General features: G+C 40.2%; 1 protein-coding gene across 1 annotated transcript; it reads right to left on the reverse strand.

The window, feature by feature from the left end:
- Positions 1–7,454: 7,454 nt before the first annotated feature.
- Positions 7,455–14,474, reverse strand: SRSF3 (serine and arginine rich splicing factor 3). Its single transcript, XM_061196299.1, has 6 exons — positions 14,340–14,474; positions 12,398–12,605; positions 10,963–11,097; positions 8,758–8,796; positions 8,459–8,545; positions 7,455–8,275 (listed from the first exon to the last, which is right to left on the reverse strand). Exons 2-6 carry the CDS (start codon positions 12,601–12,603, stop codon positions 8,248–8,250), a joined length of 495 nt encoding a protein of 164 aa, XP_061052282.1. The 5' UTR covers positions 12,604–12,605; positions 14,340–14,474; the 3' UTR covers positions 7,455–8,247.
- Between the last annotated feature and the right edge of the window lie 844 nt (positions 14,475–15,318).

Genomic DNA, 15,318 nt, shown 5'->3' on the forward strand with positions numbered 1-15,318 from the left:
TAGTGAAGGATCATTTCAAAAATTTTTTTTTACAGAAAGGGGGCCCCAGTCTGATAGGGTTGAGACCACTCTCCCTGTCTGAGCTTCTTGAGTAAATGAGAGAGAATCCCAACATCTCAGAGTTGATAATGAGAAAAAGCACCATACATGTGCTTAGCGCACAGTAATTCAATTTCAGCTCCCTTTTTGTCTGGTCTACATTTTCTCTCCCACACCTTGCTCAAGGGATAACCCCAACACCAGCAACCAGCTTGATGAATGAAGGAACAAAGCATTTTCTGGTGAAAGCAATCTCATCCAGCGGCTAGGTGACACCAAGGCAAGCACCCAGGGAATGCTAGGAGTTTTCAATCCAGCTTCACAGCCTCTATACAGAACAGAACCAGAGCTGCCTTTCCCAGCAAGGTTAAGAGGCAAGAACAGGGATGTGCCTTGCTCCATATACGGGGAGGCCTGCGAGAACTGGGATAGGGAGGAGACAGATAGACCCACAGGACTACTGAGGGATCAGAAACAGATCTTAATCCTGACTGCTCTTTAGAATCACCTGGGGAACTTTTAAAGCATACAGATACCAAGCTCCCAGCTCAGACAAACTAAATCATAACCTCTGGGGGCTGGGCCCAGGTATTAGTTTTCAAAAGTTCCCCCATGTGATTCCAACAAAGAGTGGAAAATACCAGACATACACAGAGTGATCAGTTTAATGCCCTCTGAGGTGTTTTTGTTATCCCCAACTTTACAAATAAGAAATTAAGATGTGACTTGTCCCAGACACACAGCCAGAAGATGGAAATTTGAATACAGGCTGGGCTAATGTGAAAACCCATTTTTAAAGAGCCATCTAGCAGTTTTAATCCTTTATCTTATCCTTCCCACCTGCCTATCCCTGTGACTTCAGAAACCCCTTTCTTGAAATCTGCCCAGACCCCTTTTACCACAAATGTCCCTCTTGACCTTGGACCCCTCAAACCCACGCCCCTTCAACTCAAACTGGACAGTAGACTCAAAAGTAGGTAAGGACCAGGGTCAGTGGAAACACTCTTCGTATGCAATGGGGAATGCAAGAATGCACTGGGGGCGCTCTTGCTTGCCCAGCACCAAAATGCGTCAGTTCTGCTTAAAAGCCATTCCTTGAGTGCTTACTGCATACCAGTGTTAGCCTGCTACATAACAGCTAATGCTTACTGAGCAGTGTGTCACTCTGTATTGAGTGCCATGTATGCATCACATCACTGTGTTCTCAAGATATTATCAGGAGGTAATTATTTTCTATTGTTACCCATTTTATGGATGAGAAAAATGGAAGTGTCAAAAATTATGCAGCTGGTCATTGAGCTATAAGTGAGGAAGCCAGGATTCAAACCCTGGCCACTGGCTTCAAAGCCTGACGGCCTTAACATTATACTGCTCCCTGAACTAGCACTTCATTAGCTGTTGGGGCAATCCTTGTTCCAGCTCTGCCATGGTGCCCCTGCGTGACTTCGGGCAAATCCACCTTCTCATCTCTAAACATAGGACTGGGACTATGGACTCTAAGGCCACTTCCAGTTAAGTGGTCTTGCAACTTGGGTTACACCATTACAGCTCAATCACTCCTGGGCTGTGACCTTGGACAACTTGTCCAGCCTTCTCTATACTAGGATGAGTACATTCGCCTTATTACTGATACCCTTTTAAATTATTTTCTTCCTGTCACCTGCTGTCAAATCCAAAAAGTTGGCCCTGGTTCAGGAACCAGTCTTGGATGATGCACTTAAAAAACCCTTCTTTCCATTCACCTCTATGAGAATCCAAATCATTTGAGGAAAGGAATGGAGTGTTCTTCCAGGTCAATAGGCTGCAGCTGCTGGAGGCAATTCAATAGCTTTAATTACCAGGTCCACTGTCAAAATCTAATCACTTGAATGTACCTGCTTAACCAGTATTTTCTTCCTCCAGCAACTAAGAAATGCTGCATTAACAGACTCCTAACTTCAACCACCCAGTTTTGAAACCAGAGAAGGTGCGTTCATCTCTGCAACAGCCTTGTCTGGCCATGGAATTCTGCGGTGTTCTCCCTAAGACTCCATTAAAAAAAAAAAAAAAAGAAAAAAAAGTGTGCACTTTTCTCTATAAAGTTGAAAAAATTAAAAGGCCCCAAATGTAAGTTTGATGTTTACCGGTCTTCATATAAAGTGCAATACTCACTAATGTTGTTCCCACATTCCTGTAAGGGTGATGTCAAGACCAGGAGACCGGAGTTGCCATAGCAACTAGTCATAGCTTTGAAGCATGCCCATGACACAAGGTTAACAGCAGTGACATTTTAGTCATTAAATTAAGCATTAGTCATTAAATTAAGCCAGGTAGGCCTTTGCCAAGAAATATCTTGACTGCTTAACAGTTGTACTTGCCCAGATGATGACATGTATCGTAAGTTTAAATAGTACATACACCTCAGATGTGCATGCTTCAGATGTATAAGGAAAAAGCTGAGGTTAGCATTTTAGCTGTATAAATACTTGCTCATTACAGTATGCCTAACTTTCTAGAAAACAAATTTAACAAGTTACCTCTAGAAAGGAGGTCTTTTCCAGTGTCTGTACAATTTACTTTTACCATAAACATGACAGTCACTAAGTGGCGATAAAGTGGCATCTTACGATTGAGTTGTAAAATAAAAATGCAGTGATCAGAAAACAAGGGCTGTGGAGCCAAGTATGGCCTCAGTGCTGAATACACTACAGATCTTCCTCAACTTATGACGGGGTTACATCTTGATAAAAGTCATAAATTGAAAATACAAGTCAAAACCACATTTAATACACCTAACCTACCCAACATCACAGCTTAATCTAGCCTACCTTAAACGTGTTCAGAACACTTACATTAGCCTACAGTTGGGCAAAATCATCTAACAAAGTACTGAATCTCTCATGTAACTCACTGAATACAGAAAGCGAAAAACAAAATGGTTTTGAGTCCAGAAAGCTTTTTAAGTGTATTGGTCATTTACTCTCGTGATCACATAGCTGACTGGGAGCCACCGCTTGGCTTGCTGCCCCTGCACCAAGAAGAGTATGCTGCCGAACATCACTAGCCAGAGATCAAAATTCGTAGTTTCTGCCTATTGCTTTTTCACCACCGTAGTCCAAAAAATCACATGTCGAACCATCATTAAGTCCAAGAGTGTTCGTACTTGTTTGGTAGGATGAAGAATGATGTATGAGGAGCTTCTTTCTGCCCTCTGTTTAACAGGGATACTCACCTCTCAAGTGATTAAGCATTGCAGAAGAAAAAGGACAGTGTTTGGCAGAGCAGTACTCAAAAACAAAACTTCCTTTCCTGGAGGATATAGCTGGCCAGAGTGAGTAGGCATGGTGGGGCAGAGATGGGGCAAAAAAAATTGTTTTTAAACTTCCTTTCCTGACTACTACATCTGTTTTCACCTGAGCTTCCAGCACCCTAAAAGGCAGTTACTTTCTTAGCCCTCACAAACTATCAGTGTTCACCTACTCTATTTACAAAGTGGGCAACTTCTACTTCCAACCTCACTTCTGGAAGCCAATTTCATTTCAAATGGACTGCTATACATTGCCAACTGAAGACCAACGAGGATTGCCAGTTCAGTGAATTTCCTGTCCCCATTAAACCCAACAGCTGGGACACATGAGCCAGCCTTTTCATTAGGGCAGTAACACTCCCAACTTCTTGGCCTTCCTGCCAGTACTAAAGCTGGACAAATTATCCCACACTGCTTATATGGCAATAGGGCTGAAGGAAAGTCAAAAAATCATTAAACTGGAATTGGTGTAAATTTATGGTTCTAGAATCCTTTCACTTTTACCTCCAAACCCTAGAGCAGTTGTGCACTCCTGCCCTCTTCTACTTTATGATTAAGGTACTCACACTTCTTCACCTCATTCTTCACATAGCCTTTATCTGCGAGCTCTGCCTTTAGTACACAGCCCCGCAGCTTACCATCTGACTCAATTCACTTGTTTTCCACTTCTAGGTAAGGGGCTTTTCAAAGCACTCAAGATTATTTGCCACCTCACTCAAGATCCAAGAGCCTTTCTCTTAGGGTATTTTAAAAGCCCTACAACCAACACCTCTTAACTTATCCTAATCTAAAACAGGGGTGAACTTACATTTAGTTCAAGGTCTCAACATCCTAATATTGAACACAGGTCAAATATTACCTATGTTTTGAGATACTGAGCTGGTGTTATGCCCTATCACTGTACCCCGTTCCCCATTAAATGCCTGTCATAGACTACCATGTGGGGAAGGTGTGACACAAAAAGGACTAAATGACAAATCAACATTCCAATTTGTATTTATTTGCAAAGCACTCTTATTGAAACTTAACATGGATGATTTTATCTAAACTAAAAATAAATTCTCATTATAAAAAATTCTGGTGGCAGAGAGCCAGCTGGATTGGGTTAAAAGTACTAGCTGCCTAAGTTTAAAAGGATTTAGAAATTGTTTCCTGAGGGAGTTATTCTCTCAAAAATAACTTTCAGCTCTCAAAACTTACAATGTTTTATATACTGATCATTTCCATTCCTCTTTCCAAATATTCAATACAAACAGCAACCTCCACCCCCCTCCAAGGCAGCATTCATTAAGCAGTTTTTCAGCAACTTTCCCCCTTGGCTCTGATTTGAGGTTTTGGGACTTAACAAAAAAATGACTTCTAAAGAATGCTAAGTTGTCCCCAAATGAAATCTGAATGAGTTAAGTACTGAAGCAAAAATGCCAATTCACAAGTGAATAGGACTTCAAAAAGAGGGGGGGAAAGTCACCTACAGACTACTTTTCTGGAAGGTGTAATTTTGCTTTGGAAATAAAGTGAAATATTCTCCATCTCAGGACCTCTCCAAATGAGACTATCAAGGAAGCTAAGTATCAATGTTTCCAAAGATTTTCACTTCAAGACCAAGTACATACATGTACTAACAGCTAAGGCACTAAATGGCCAGATTCTAAGACTTTAGTAAAATAATCATATAATACAATGTTTTATGTATGTCAGAGAAGAACCAAGGAAAAACTAAGGATGAGAAAAGTAATGTTCTACACATGTATTTCATGTATTAGTCTGGGAAACATTTTGGCTGTTGTCACATCTTCCATCCAGGTAGTTAGAGGAAGAACTGGGATACAAAATGATGAGAATACCATATTATGAATTTCTGCAATTCCAATAAGCAAAAAGTTGTACAACAAAATTAAGCAGTTATACCAGGTTTATCAAAAGACAAGTTTTCAGTATCTCAAGTTTTCTCTCTCTTCTAAAGCGTGCTGTATAAAGCTGAATTCGTTTGAAGTATCCAATGAATTTAAATAAAGTAGGATGAAGAGAACTTGTGTGGACATATAAAATTGAATGCAACACTATCAGAATGTTTTGATAAAAATATACTCCAACCCAGTTTTTCTTCAGCTACTTTAATTATAAAAATCTTCCATGTTCTCAAAAAAAAAGGAAAACCAGAAGGCAACAGTCTAGTACAAAAATATACAACTGGAAGACATTACCACCAACCAGGTCTGACAACTAAATCATGTTGGGGATTCTGAAAATAAAAGCACACTAATACAAAGTACTAAACCAGTGGTTCTTATATAACCAGGGATGGAAAAATGAGTCAGTAGGCCTGGAAAAGTCCATTCCTGATAAAGAAGCACTGTAAGAATATAAACCATAACTCTACAATAAAAAGCAACCAGGACTTTCCATCCAGACATGGGTGAGTCTTAAAAGGTGGTGATGCCATCTACTGATCACATGATCTTTTAAGGAACTGTAAAAAGCATAGAAACAGTAGATAAAAGGTATCTACATCTCATAAAATTAAAATTTCTCTGGCTAATTTGTCTTTACCTTTCTGCTTAAGACATGCAGGTCAGAAGTAACCCACAATGAACTGAGAACCACAGAATATTAACTATTCTTGAAAGCATAAAAACCAACTATAATCCTTAGATATGTTCCTTAAATTATCACCAAGTATTAAGAGTGACCTCTAGTGAACACCTGTAATCATTACACCACAAGTCAAACTTTCTGTGACTGCTTTCAGTATAATATTCAACTGAGAATGCAAGACAAAACTGGCCAACAGGACTTGTTAATTTCAGAAATTACAGTAGAGAACTTTTTAATAGCCAGAATGTAAGGTTTTAACGATTTCTGTCTTCCATATTTTTAAACAAGCCATAAAATTGTGCTTGTTAAAGTGTTAAATTGTGCTTGTTAAATTGTTCTGGTTAAAGTGATTGCAAATTTGGACCCTAAGGATAAATCCCAGAGGTTAATTTTATATCAGGTCTGAATTAGCCACTTTATAGCTATAATCCACTATCCTTTTTACAGAAACCCTTCCAATTTAAGACTCTGCAAGTTGTATACTGCCAAAAATGCCCATGCAGATTTATAAGAGCAGTGTAATATTGATGTACCATATTACTTCCATGAATTCTTAGCTATCTTGCCTTGCTTGATCCTAACAAAGGTTTTAAGCTATGAAATGCCAGAAGACAAAAGGCCCAAAGCCCGAGCTCCCAGTAAATCAACAGGCAGTCTTAAAAGTATCTTCTGTAACAAGGCTCATACTTAACTCCACTGACACCAATTCTCCCCCTCTGACACCCAGGACTCTCCCTCCCTTGGTATGTGCATGAAGGGTGAAGAAGGACCACTGGAAATAATCTGTTTAGGATCTGTACCTTATAAAACATCCTTATAGATTAAGACAATGACTTATCTTTCATATTAAAGAAGTCAGTACAGCATAATCCAAAACTATCTTTAAACAGCACATTTAAGGAAACTAAGCCAAAAGACTGTTGCATTATGATTTAATCTAATTGCACAAAAATTTGAAATTACAACTCCTCTAGATTTCTAAGAGGAAGGTTATGCATGCCTCCATATTCAATTCTGCACTGTTACATTTGAACCATATAGTGAATTTCACATCATGATGGATCAATTTAGAATCCCCATGCAACACCTCAAATTATATAAAATGGAAGCAAGTTTTAAAAGCTTTGTGGAACGTTTTCATGCTAAAATTTTTTTTTTTTAAACCAGCAACTTTAGATTATAATGTATCAGGGTGGCTATACTTTAAAATGTTGGTCACTGAATATCATGGACTTTGAACTGGCTTCTGCTCCTAAAAATGTTATCATCACTTAGGTGGACAACCAAAAATTCCCTTCACTTCAAAAGCCTCAAATTGTGTTTCTTAGAGTAAGATTTGTGTAACCAACTGCCTTCTATGGGACAAGAACTATGGTAATAGTGGGTTCAACTATTACACAATTATGTTAATATTTTATTTTCAAAAGCACTTTACAAGAAAATGTAAGTATGGCTTCCAACAGGAATGTTATACCTGGACTTGACTGGTACCAAGCTCAGATTTTAGTTTTGCAAGGAAAAACAGGCTTTCAGGTTAAACAACAATTTGTAACCAAAACTTTAATCCCAAGGATTCTCACAAAACATATTACAAATGACAGCATGAAAAAAAAAATCTTGCACAGTAACTCAAAGTTCAGCTCTACAATGTACCCTTAAACTGGCAGGACATGGGTATCTTGAATAGTCTCAATTTCCAAATAATATTACGAAGAGCTATGTATCCATATACAGCAATCACAGAAGGAACTTACGACCTAAAGCAAAGGTAAACTAACTTTCTTGAAACTTCTTAGATTCTAAACCCACTGGACAACCTCTTGTCCAGTGTAAAGACTAGTGGAATTTTTAAACCTCTAATCTAGTTTAAGGGTGCAGCTTTAATTTTTACCTGCTGGCTTGTGTTCACAGCAGCTTTTAAAGACTGCTTAACTACAGCTGCATACCATATCCCAGCTACAGAGTCTTTTCAATTTTTGCCAGTTTTGTTTCCGTAATATTAAACATCACACTTTAGCTGGGCAGGGGTTAAGAGGTTTATTATCAGTCTATGCAAGACTAAAAATTCAAAGCAAATTCAATTTTGCTTAAGGGAACATTGTAAAGTAACAATTCTTGATATTACATGCCTCATATGATCCATTTCAAACCATAGAGAATTACACCTTTATGTGTCACTGTTCCAAGAGACAAACAAATGTGAACAGCTAAAACATTTTAAAAATGCACCAAGCTTATGAAGTCTCAAACAAAACTTGAATTTTCTGTACATACTCCTGTCAAATGAAGTTATTTCCTGTACACCACTCCTCTTGCAAACTGGTCTTCTATTTCCTTTCATTTGACCTAGATCGGCTGATAAACAGAAAAACAGAAGTTACACCTGTAACTCGGTTACACTGACAAAACTTCATCAAAAGATTTTTATGGGAAAAAGTTGTAGAATTTTTATCCAAGTGGCTTAAAAGAAGACCTATTTCTGCTTTTAATACGTTATGTATGCAAGGTCTTAAATGGCTCAGGTCATAAAGATCTTACCTACGAGACCTAGAGAAAGATCGGGACGGCTTGTGATTTCTCTCCCGGGACAGTGATCTCTCTCTTCTCCTATCTCTAGAAAGGGACCTGAAGTCAGAGGGAAAAGAAAAACAGGGCCATTCAGGATTATACACAACAAATACTTCTAAGAGAAGTTTCTGAAAGCTAAAAGCTATGCCAGTTGATTCATTACTGAAGTCAAGGTCTATCACCATTAACCAAGTCATTTGGGAAACAGCTTAGGAATAGCACAAACACTCCCACTTCTGAGAATGTGGCCCCCCAACAAGGTTATTCACCTGCTCCGGCTGCGGGAGAAGCTTCTCCGTCTTGGAGATCTAAAAGCAGAAAACAGGAAAATTAGGCCAATTGTCAATTAGCATTTATGGCGTGAGGCATTTCCCAACTTTTCAATCTCACTGTTGGGCCCAGTGAATGTGCCGAAGAACTGGCACCCATCGTCCAAAAAATAAAAAAAAATTTTTTTTTAAAAAAAGAAAAGAAAAAAAAGGCACAGAAGGATTAAGGAACCAAAAGCTCAAGTGAAAAGCAGCTATTCCAACCATGGATTCACTTTAACAAAGAATGCTTCACAGCAGATCTGTCCAATGCAAAACTTCATGTCAAACTAACTTCACTACCCAAACACCACACCAAAATGTAGTCCCACAAGTAGTTCCAAAAACAGTACCATAAACCAGTATTTGGAACCCATGCAAACCTGCAAGTCCATGACAAGACTTAGGTACCAGGTGGATAGTGTAATTTTGTGAAAACGCGCTAGGTGTAAATATTGATGCCATTAAGTGCTACATTAGAACTGCATTTGTGATCATCACATTTAAGAGTGTGTTTAGGCTTATCAAAATTACCTTAGCTTGGCCCACTTCACCCCCATAATTTAAAAATTTTGAAAACTGTTAGTAAAACCATTTAAAGGTGATAGGATTCAACAAATTTTTGCTAGAAAGGAAAGCTAAATCTGTTAGAGTTATTAAAATTTTTAGTTTGGCATCTCACACATGCAAATAAGTTTCACTTGAAGGTCTAGTTACATTATGAGTTCCCTATCACCCTTAAAAGTTTTATTCAAGCAATATATATATGTACGTTACCATTCAATTATGCACAGCCAGCCTTTGATCCAGAAAAAAAGAATTACTTTAAGCCGCTTACTCCTTATTTTAACCAGCAGTAAACTGTATAAGCAGGAAAAACTTACTAGTTTTTGGGTTTCAACAAGCTAGAAATGGTGAGGTGAGGCTGCCGGACTGACGGCCAGGAAGAATTTGCTGAAAAGGTTTTGCCAGATGTTGCGTTGGATTTAGTTGGTTGGCGAAGGGGGTGTTGTGGATTTTTCCTGCTTTTTTGTTAGCCGAAGGCTGCTGCTGTAGTTGTTGTGAAGACATTTGGTAAATAAACAGCTGAGCTGATTGGCCAGGAATGTGTGGGCGGTCGAGGTGGCTGCTGCCGATTTGGTTAAGGTTGGAGAGAAGGCTGAGAGAAAACAGCATGCTCGGGAACCAAAGGGCGGTGCAACCTGACGACTGGCCATGCCTGGGTCATGTGAAACGACACCAGCCAAGCTGAATGGGGCGCGCTGGTCACATGACGCTGAAAGGGCTAGTTGACTGGCTAATGCAGACTCAGAGGGTGGTGAGAAGAGACATGATGGTGACTCTGTAACGGGGTTCATTTTTATTAATAGATGGACCAAAAAGCACAAAAAAAAAATGAAAAACAAGCCATCAGTACAACCATCTATTAGCTAACAAATACTCTTTATTATGATGGGCAACAGTGTGTTGTTTTGTTTTTCAAAACAGCAAAAGGGGCAAGATTTTGAACTCCTATCTCCTAGGACTTCACTCACCTGTAAGAGGTAAATTCAGTCCTACAGAAACTATTTTGGAGGTTTGAGGAGATGTGGAGTTAGCATCCAGACAATACTGCCTGGTCCAAGAATGATGCCATTTTCAATTATAAAAAAAACTGCATTCTCTCCTATTTGGGTTTGAAGAACAGATGACTGGGATTACTTTAGCCCCCTTTATTGGTCAGTGACTTAAGTTAGTTTCAGAATGATTTCTACTTTACCAGTTGTAACATTAAAACAGCTGCCTGCTTGATAAATATTACAATCGTGCTAACAGAAAACACATTTTTGTGAAGAGCTAGAGTTGAATGTAATGTTTGTCATTATGGAGTCAAGAAATGGAAAAAGGCCTAAATTGAAGTATAAGGGAAGACTTGGAAAGATGCAACTAGAAGATGAACTAGAAGATAGATCCAAGATAGAAGTTACTGACTACCAACGTGAACAATGACCTAAAGACAAGCCAACACTCAGCACAACTCACATATCCCAAGCTACACCCAGCAAATGTTTCATAAAAACCTGATTCTTCAAAATTTAAAACCCACCAACAAACTTTAAGAGAAATACCTGCTCCTATTAGCTACTCCATTACACCAATACCTCTAAACACGCTCTCTCTAAGTACCTGCGGCGAGGTGGAGGACTCCTCCTCCGATAATCATCTCGAGGGCGACGACCCCAAGAAGGAGGTGGGCCACGATTTCGACTTCTCTTTTCACCATTCGACAGTTCCACTCTTACTCGGCAGCCACATAGTGTTCTAGGAGGGGAAGAAACGTTAAATTTAAAGCAGCCCAACTGACTTTCTAGGATATTAAAGCAAGGGAAAAAAAAAACCCACTCCTATAACTAGCTTCTTTGCAAAAAATACATCTTAATGTCTGCAGAATCCTTAATACCAACGCAAATTTTAGTTCCCTTATTTTTTTAGTAAAGGAAACTAACTTCCTTACATTTTATTGCCGTTAGTCTGATCATTGGACTCAATGATAACAGGTGCAATTTAAGTGTGAAAACCCCTGGATTCATCCTCCCAGAACTACTTCATCTGTACATCCTGTTTTGACTTCTTCCTTTGAGGCTGCAGCAACTGTTTACCAATCTTACTATACTCTGTGTATCTGTTGGTCTCCCCTCCTCCCCAACCCCCCGCCAGGTAAATAGCAGTAAGTAAGACAGAAGCATTCTGGCCATTTTACATCTCCCTCTCCCCTCAATCATCACACACAATACTTGACACGTAAGAAACTGCAACTGAGAACAGGAGGGGGGGGGGGGAAGAGTTATTTCCCACCTCTTCATTGGTCCACAACCATTACGTTTAGATAATCCACCATATGTGGACAGTGACTGGCAAGAGGTGGGGCCCTGGAAAAATGTTTCTGTAACCTGCTTAGATAAATGACCTTTTATACAGCTTTACAGCCAACTCTCAGACCCTTTAATTTTTGGCTCTTAAGGATTATTTTCCTTGTTTTCATGAAATCCAATGGTTTTCAAATGCCAGGAAGGAGAAGGGCAACACCTGTTCACTGTTAAGACTCAGATGTTGCTTATCAGCCAGCTAACAGAACACTGTAAATGCAAAGGAAAATAGCTCTATGAGCCACAGTTCCTAAACAAAATTATTTCCAACATGTAAAAGATAACAGTACAATAAACCCACGTAACCATCATCCACCTACAATCAGTTTGAGGCCATAAGAGAAATGTCTGATTCCACAATTATTTTAGAAACAATTCAAAGGTGACAACACAGTTGATGCTTTGTGGTGCATTTAGATTAAAATGTTTCAACCATATGCAGCTATCCACCCACCAAGAACTGACCGTTAAAATTATTTTCTTCCATGGCCAACTGAATAAAAAGAAACTTTTCCTAGGTATCTACACTAAGACTGTTCACTCCTTTGATTGCCAAAAAAGGTTTATGTAAATCTCCAGTAACATCAATTTCAGATAGCCAAGAAGCCATCTAAAAGCCACGTATCCTAGAGATTTTAAATATTAAAACACAATCAACATTATTTATCATTAGTATAAATTAATCAATAAATTACCTCCCATCTAGCTCTCGGACAGCATCAGCTGCATCTCGGGGATCTTCAAATTCAACAAAAGCGAAGCCAGGAGGGTTTCTAGCAACCCACACACTTCGGAGTGGTCCATAATAGCCAAAAGCTCGTTCCAATTCAGTCTTGTTACCATTGTTTCCAAGATTACCTACATAAACTTTACAGTCCAACGGACAGGAATCACGATGCATTTCTGTAAAAAAACAAAAAAACCCCCAAAATATCATAATCCACACAGTGAAAAACAGATCCTTAAGAAAGAATTCAAAAATACTAACTAAAACCCCAAACCCTAAAAGCACTACCCTTGAAACAGTTACTGATAACTGCATAGAAGCCAGCACAAATTGCCTAAGAAAAAAAAAAAAGAAGCCTCCTTGAAAAGTGAGGGGAAGCAACACACTGGAGGAGCATTTACCACAAAGTGGAAACTGAGTTAAGGACTTTACCTATTTCAAATTAATCTTAAAAAAAAAAAAAAAACCCTAGAAAAGTAGGACAGCCTACTCAAAAGCAAATACAACTCGCTGAAGACAACCACTAGAAAAGTGATACTAATGTGCCTTCACAGGCCAAAAGTTAACCAGCTTCATTCCTCAAGCAGCAAGACAAACTTGTTATTAAAAGATGTACCTCAGTCTATTCTCAGCACCCAAAAAGTGTTAACCTAAATGTCCAGCAACAGGTTAAATGGATAAGCAAAATGTATTATCCATACAATGGAGTATTATTCAGGAATGAAGTACCCATAAATGCTACAAACGTGGATGAAACTTGAAAGCATGCTAAGTTACAGATACCAGACACACAAGTGCACATATTACGATTCCATGCATGTGTAATATCCAAAATGAGTAAATCCAGAAACAGATCAGTAGCTACCAGGGGCTGGGGGAGGAAAAGGGGACAGGGCAAAAGGGAAGTGGCTGCTTATGTGTACGGGTCACCTTAGCGGGTATAAAACGCGTTAGAACTAGAGAGGTGATAGCTGCATAACATTGTGAATATACTAAATACCTCTGAATTGTGCACTTTAAAATGAATCTTATGTTAATTTCACCTCAGGGGAAAAAAGTTATTTGTTATACAAGAATTTACGGCACTTAGGAGGCTTACATTTGATAAATCTTAAATACTTAAGAAGTCGTCTCAGCAATGAATCTAATCAATTTGTAGGCCAGTATCAATTGCATAAAAAAACAGCCTGTCCAAGAACTCAGCTCAAGAGCTTTTACCACTTTTTCTCTCTCTGGGCTTATCCAATTAAAAAAACCAGTCCAGACACATCCTATTTGTGTGACCCCACCCTGCAACCAGGAGAGTTCTGAGACCAAACCATTGCCGAGGAATGGGTTCTTTTCCTTTTTCCAAAAACTTTACCGTGACCAGTTACAGGCCTACGTATTAATGTAAAGAGCTACAAGAACAAAACAGCTCAAGGAAGAGCGGTTTAAAAAAAAAAAGTGATTGGGTTCAGACTATAAAAAGTTGAAAGAACATAAAAATGAGGATGAGTACAGAAATCATTTACTAGGGATGGATCGAAAGGCCCAATCTTGATTACTGACTTGAGAAAAAAAAATGAGAAGCTACCTAAGAAAACGCGGGGCCTAAAAAAAAAAGGCGCCATAAATTGAAACGCCGCGGCCCGGAGTACGACGGACTACCGAGTCCTCCTTCGCCTCAACTCTCGGGCAATCTCACTTTCCGGTTCACGCCCCCAGTGAAGAGTTAAAAACACCTCCACTTTGAGACCTGGATATATCCTCTGAGGGGCCGGGAGCCCCCGCCACCGCCCCGTGCTGAACGTCACAAAATGGCGGCAGCGTCTCTTTGTCTCAATCTGGCGCCGCCATTGGGCCTAGCCCCACTTCGGTCCCGTTAAGGCCCATTTCCCACCTCATTCCTTTAGTCGCTAGTCACTTACCGAGATCTCGGGTTAGAAACGCGTAGACTCAAATCCACACACCCTCGGCTGGGTCTTCCCGGTCCCCTCGCGTCTGGCACCCACAGATGCTCTCCCACACCCGTCGTCCACGAAATGGCGGACCACCACCGTCTCCTCGCCCTTATTTATACGCCATGTTGGAGTCACATGACTGGACGGGCTCGCCCAATGAGGGGCAGAGGAGGCTGTGACGTAATGGCTACAAACTCAGCGAGAACAGCGGTTGCTGGGAGCGCGCTCTGGTTGTACCGCCTTGTCTGTGAAGGCAGGCTGCGTCGGGCTCAGGTTGTCTCAGGCCCGGAGCTCCCTCGGGTGTAATTCCCCAGTTGCTGACCTTTGAGTTATTCTCAGTCCCCTGTCCCTCACATCCAAATAGGCTGGGGTTTAATAACACCTCCGCCGTCACTCCCAAACACTGATAGCGCGTTTTGCTCCTAATAAGTTTAAAGTATTAGATGACTTCACTGATTACTTCATCCTCGTGAGCGGTGAGGCTGGAACTAAGACCGTCACGTTCACAAACGTGCTTCGGAATTGCTCCCAAGGTCAAGGAGCTGTTTGTGAGCGAGCTGTCACCATATTGTGCCCACCGGGGACCCACACTTAGGGAAAAGCCCAAACCTGGGAAGTCCGCCGAACTCTGGTTGGTTTCCCACCCCTCACCCAAACTGCAGGATTTGGCGGAGACGATGGCGCATCATCCTGGACTCTTGAAATGTTTAATAGAAACGCAAACGCAAATGAGACCGGTCAGGCCATGCGGAAACTGTCACCTGTAGCAAATAAAAGTACAAGGAAGTTCCTGAAGAAGATTGAATTTAAATTCAGCCCCACCCCTGCCCCCGCACCGGGGGCAGGGGTGGGGTCCATGGGTCCATGGACTCACACCTTCCTCTGTTTCCCACTTCACCTAAAAAAAACCGAGCCACAAGATTAACTATTGGGAGAGAAATACCGC

This window comes from Eubalaena glacialis, chromosome 7 (assembly GCF_028564815.1).
Source record: "Eubalaena glacialis isolate mEubGla1 chromosome 7, mEubGla1.1.hap2.+ XY, whole genome shotgun sequence".
Taxonomy (NCBI): Eukaryota; Metazoa; Chordata; class Mammalia; order Artiodactyla; family Balaenidae; genus Eubalaena; species Eubalaena glacialis.

What these genes read in the sequence shown, in the direction of transcription:
- SRSF3 (XM_061196299.1), bottom strand. Translation starts at nt 12,603, where the DNA reads ATGCATCGTGATTCCTGTCCGTTGGACTGTAAAGTTTATGTAGGTAAT. An exon ending in TTCTCCCGCAGCCGGAGCAG is followed by an intron (nt 8,546 to 8,757) that starts GTGAATAACCTT and finishes CTCTGACTTCAG; the next exon opens with GTCCCTTTCTAGAGATAGGA. An exon ending in TCTTTCTCTAGGTCTCGTAG is followed by an intron (nt 8,276 to 8,458) that starts GTAAGATCTTTA and finishes TCTGTTTATCAG; the next exon opens with CCGATCTAGGTCAAATGAAA.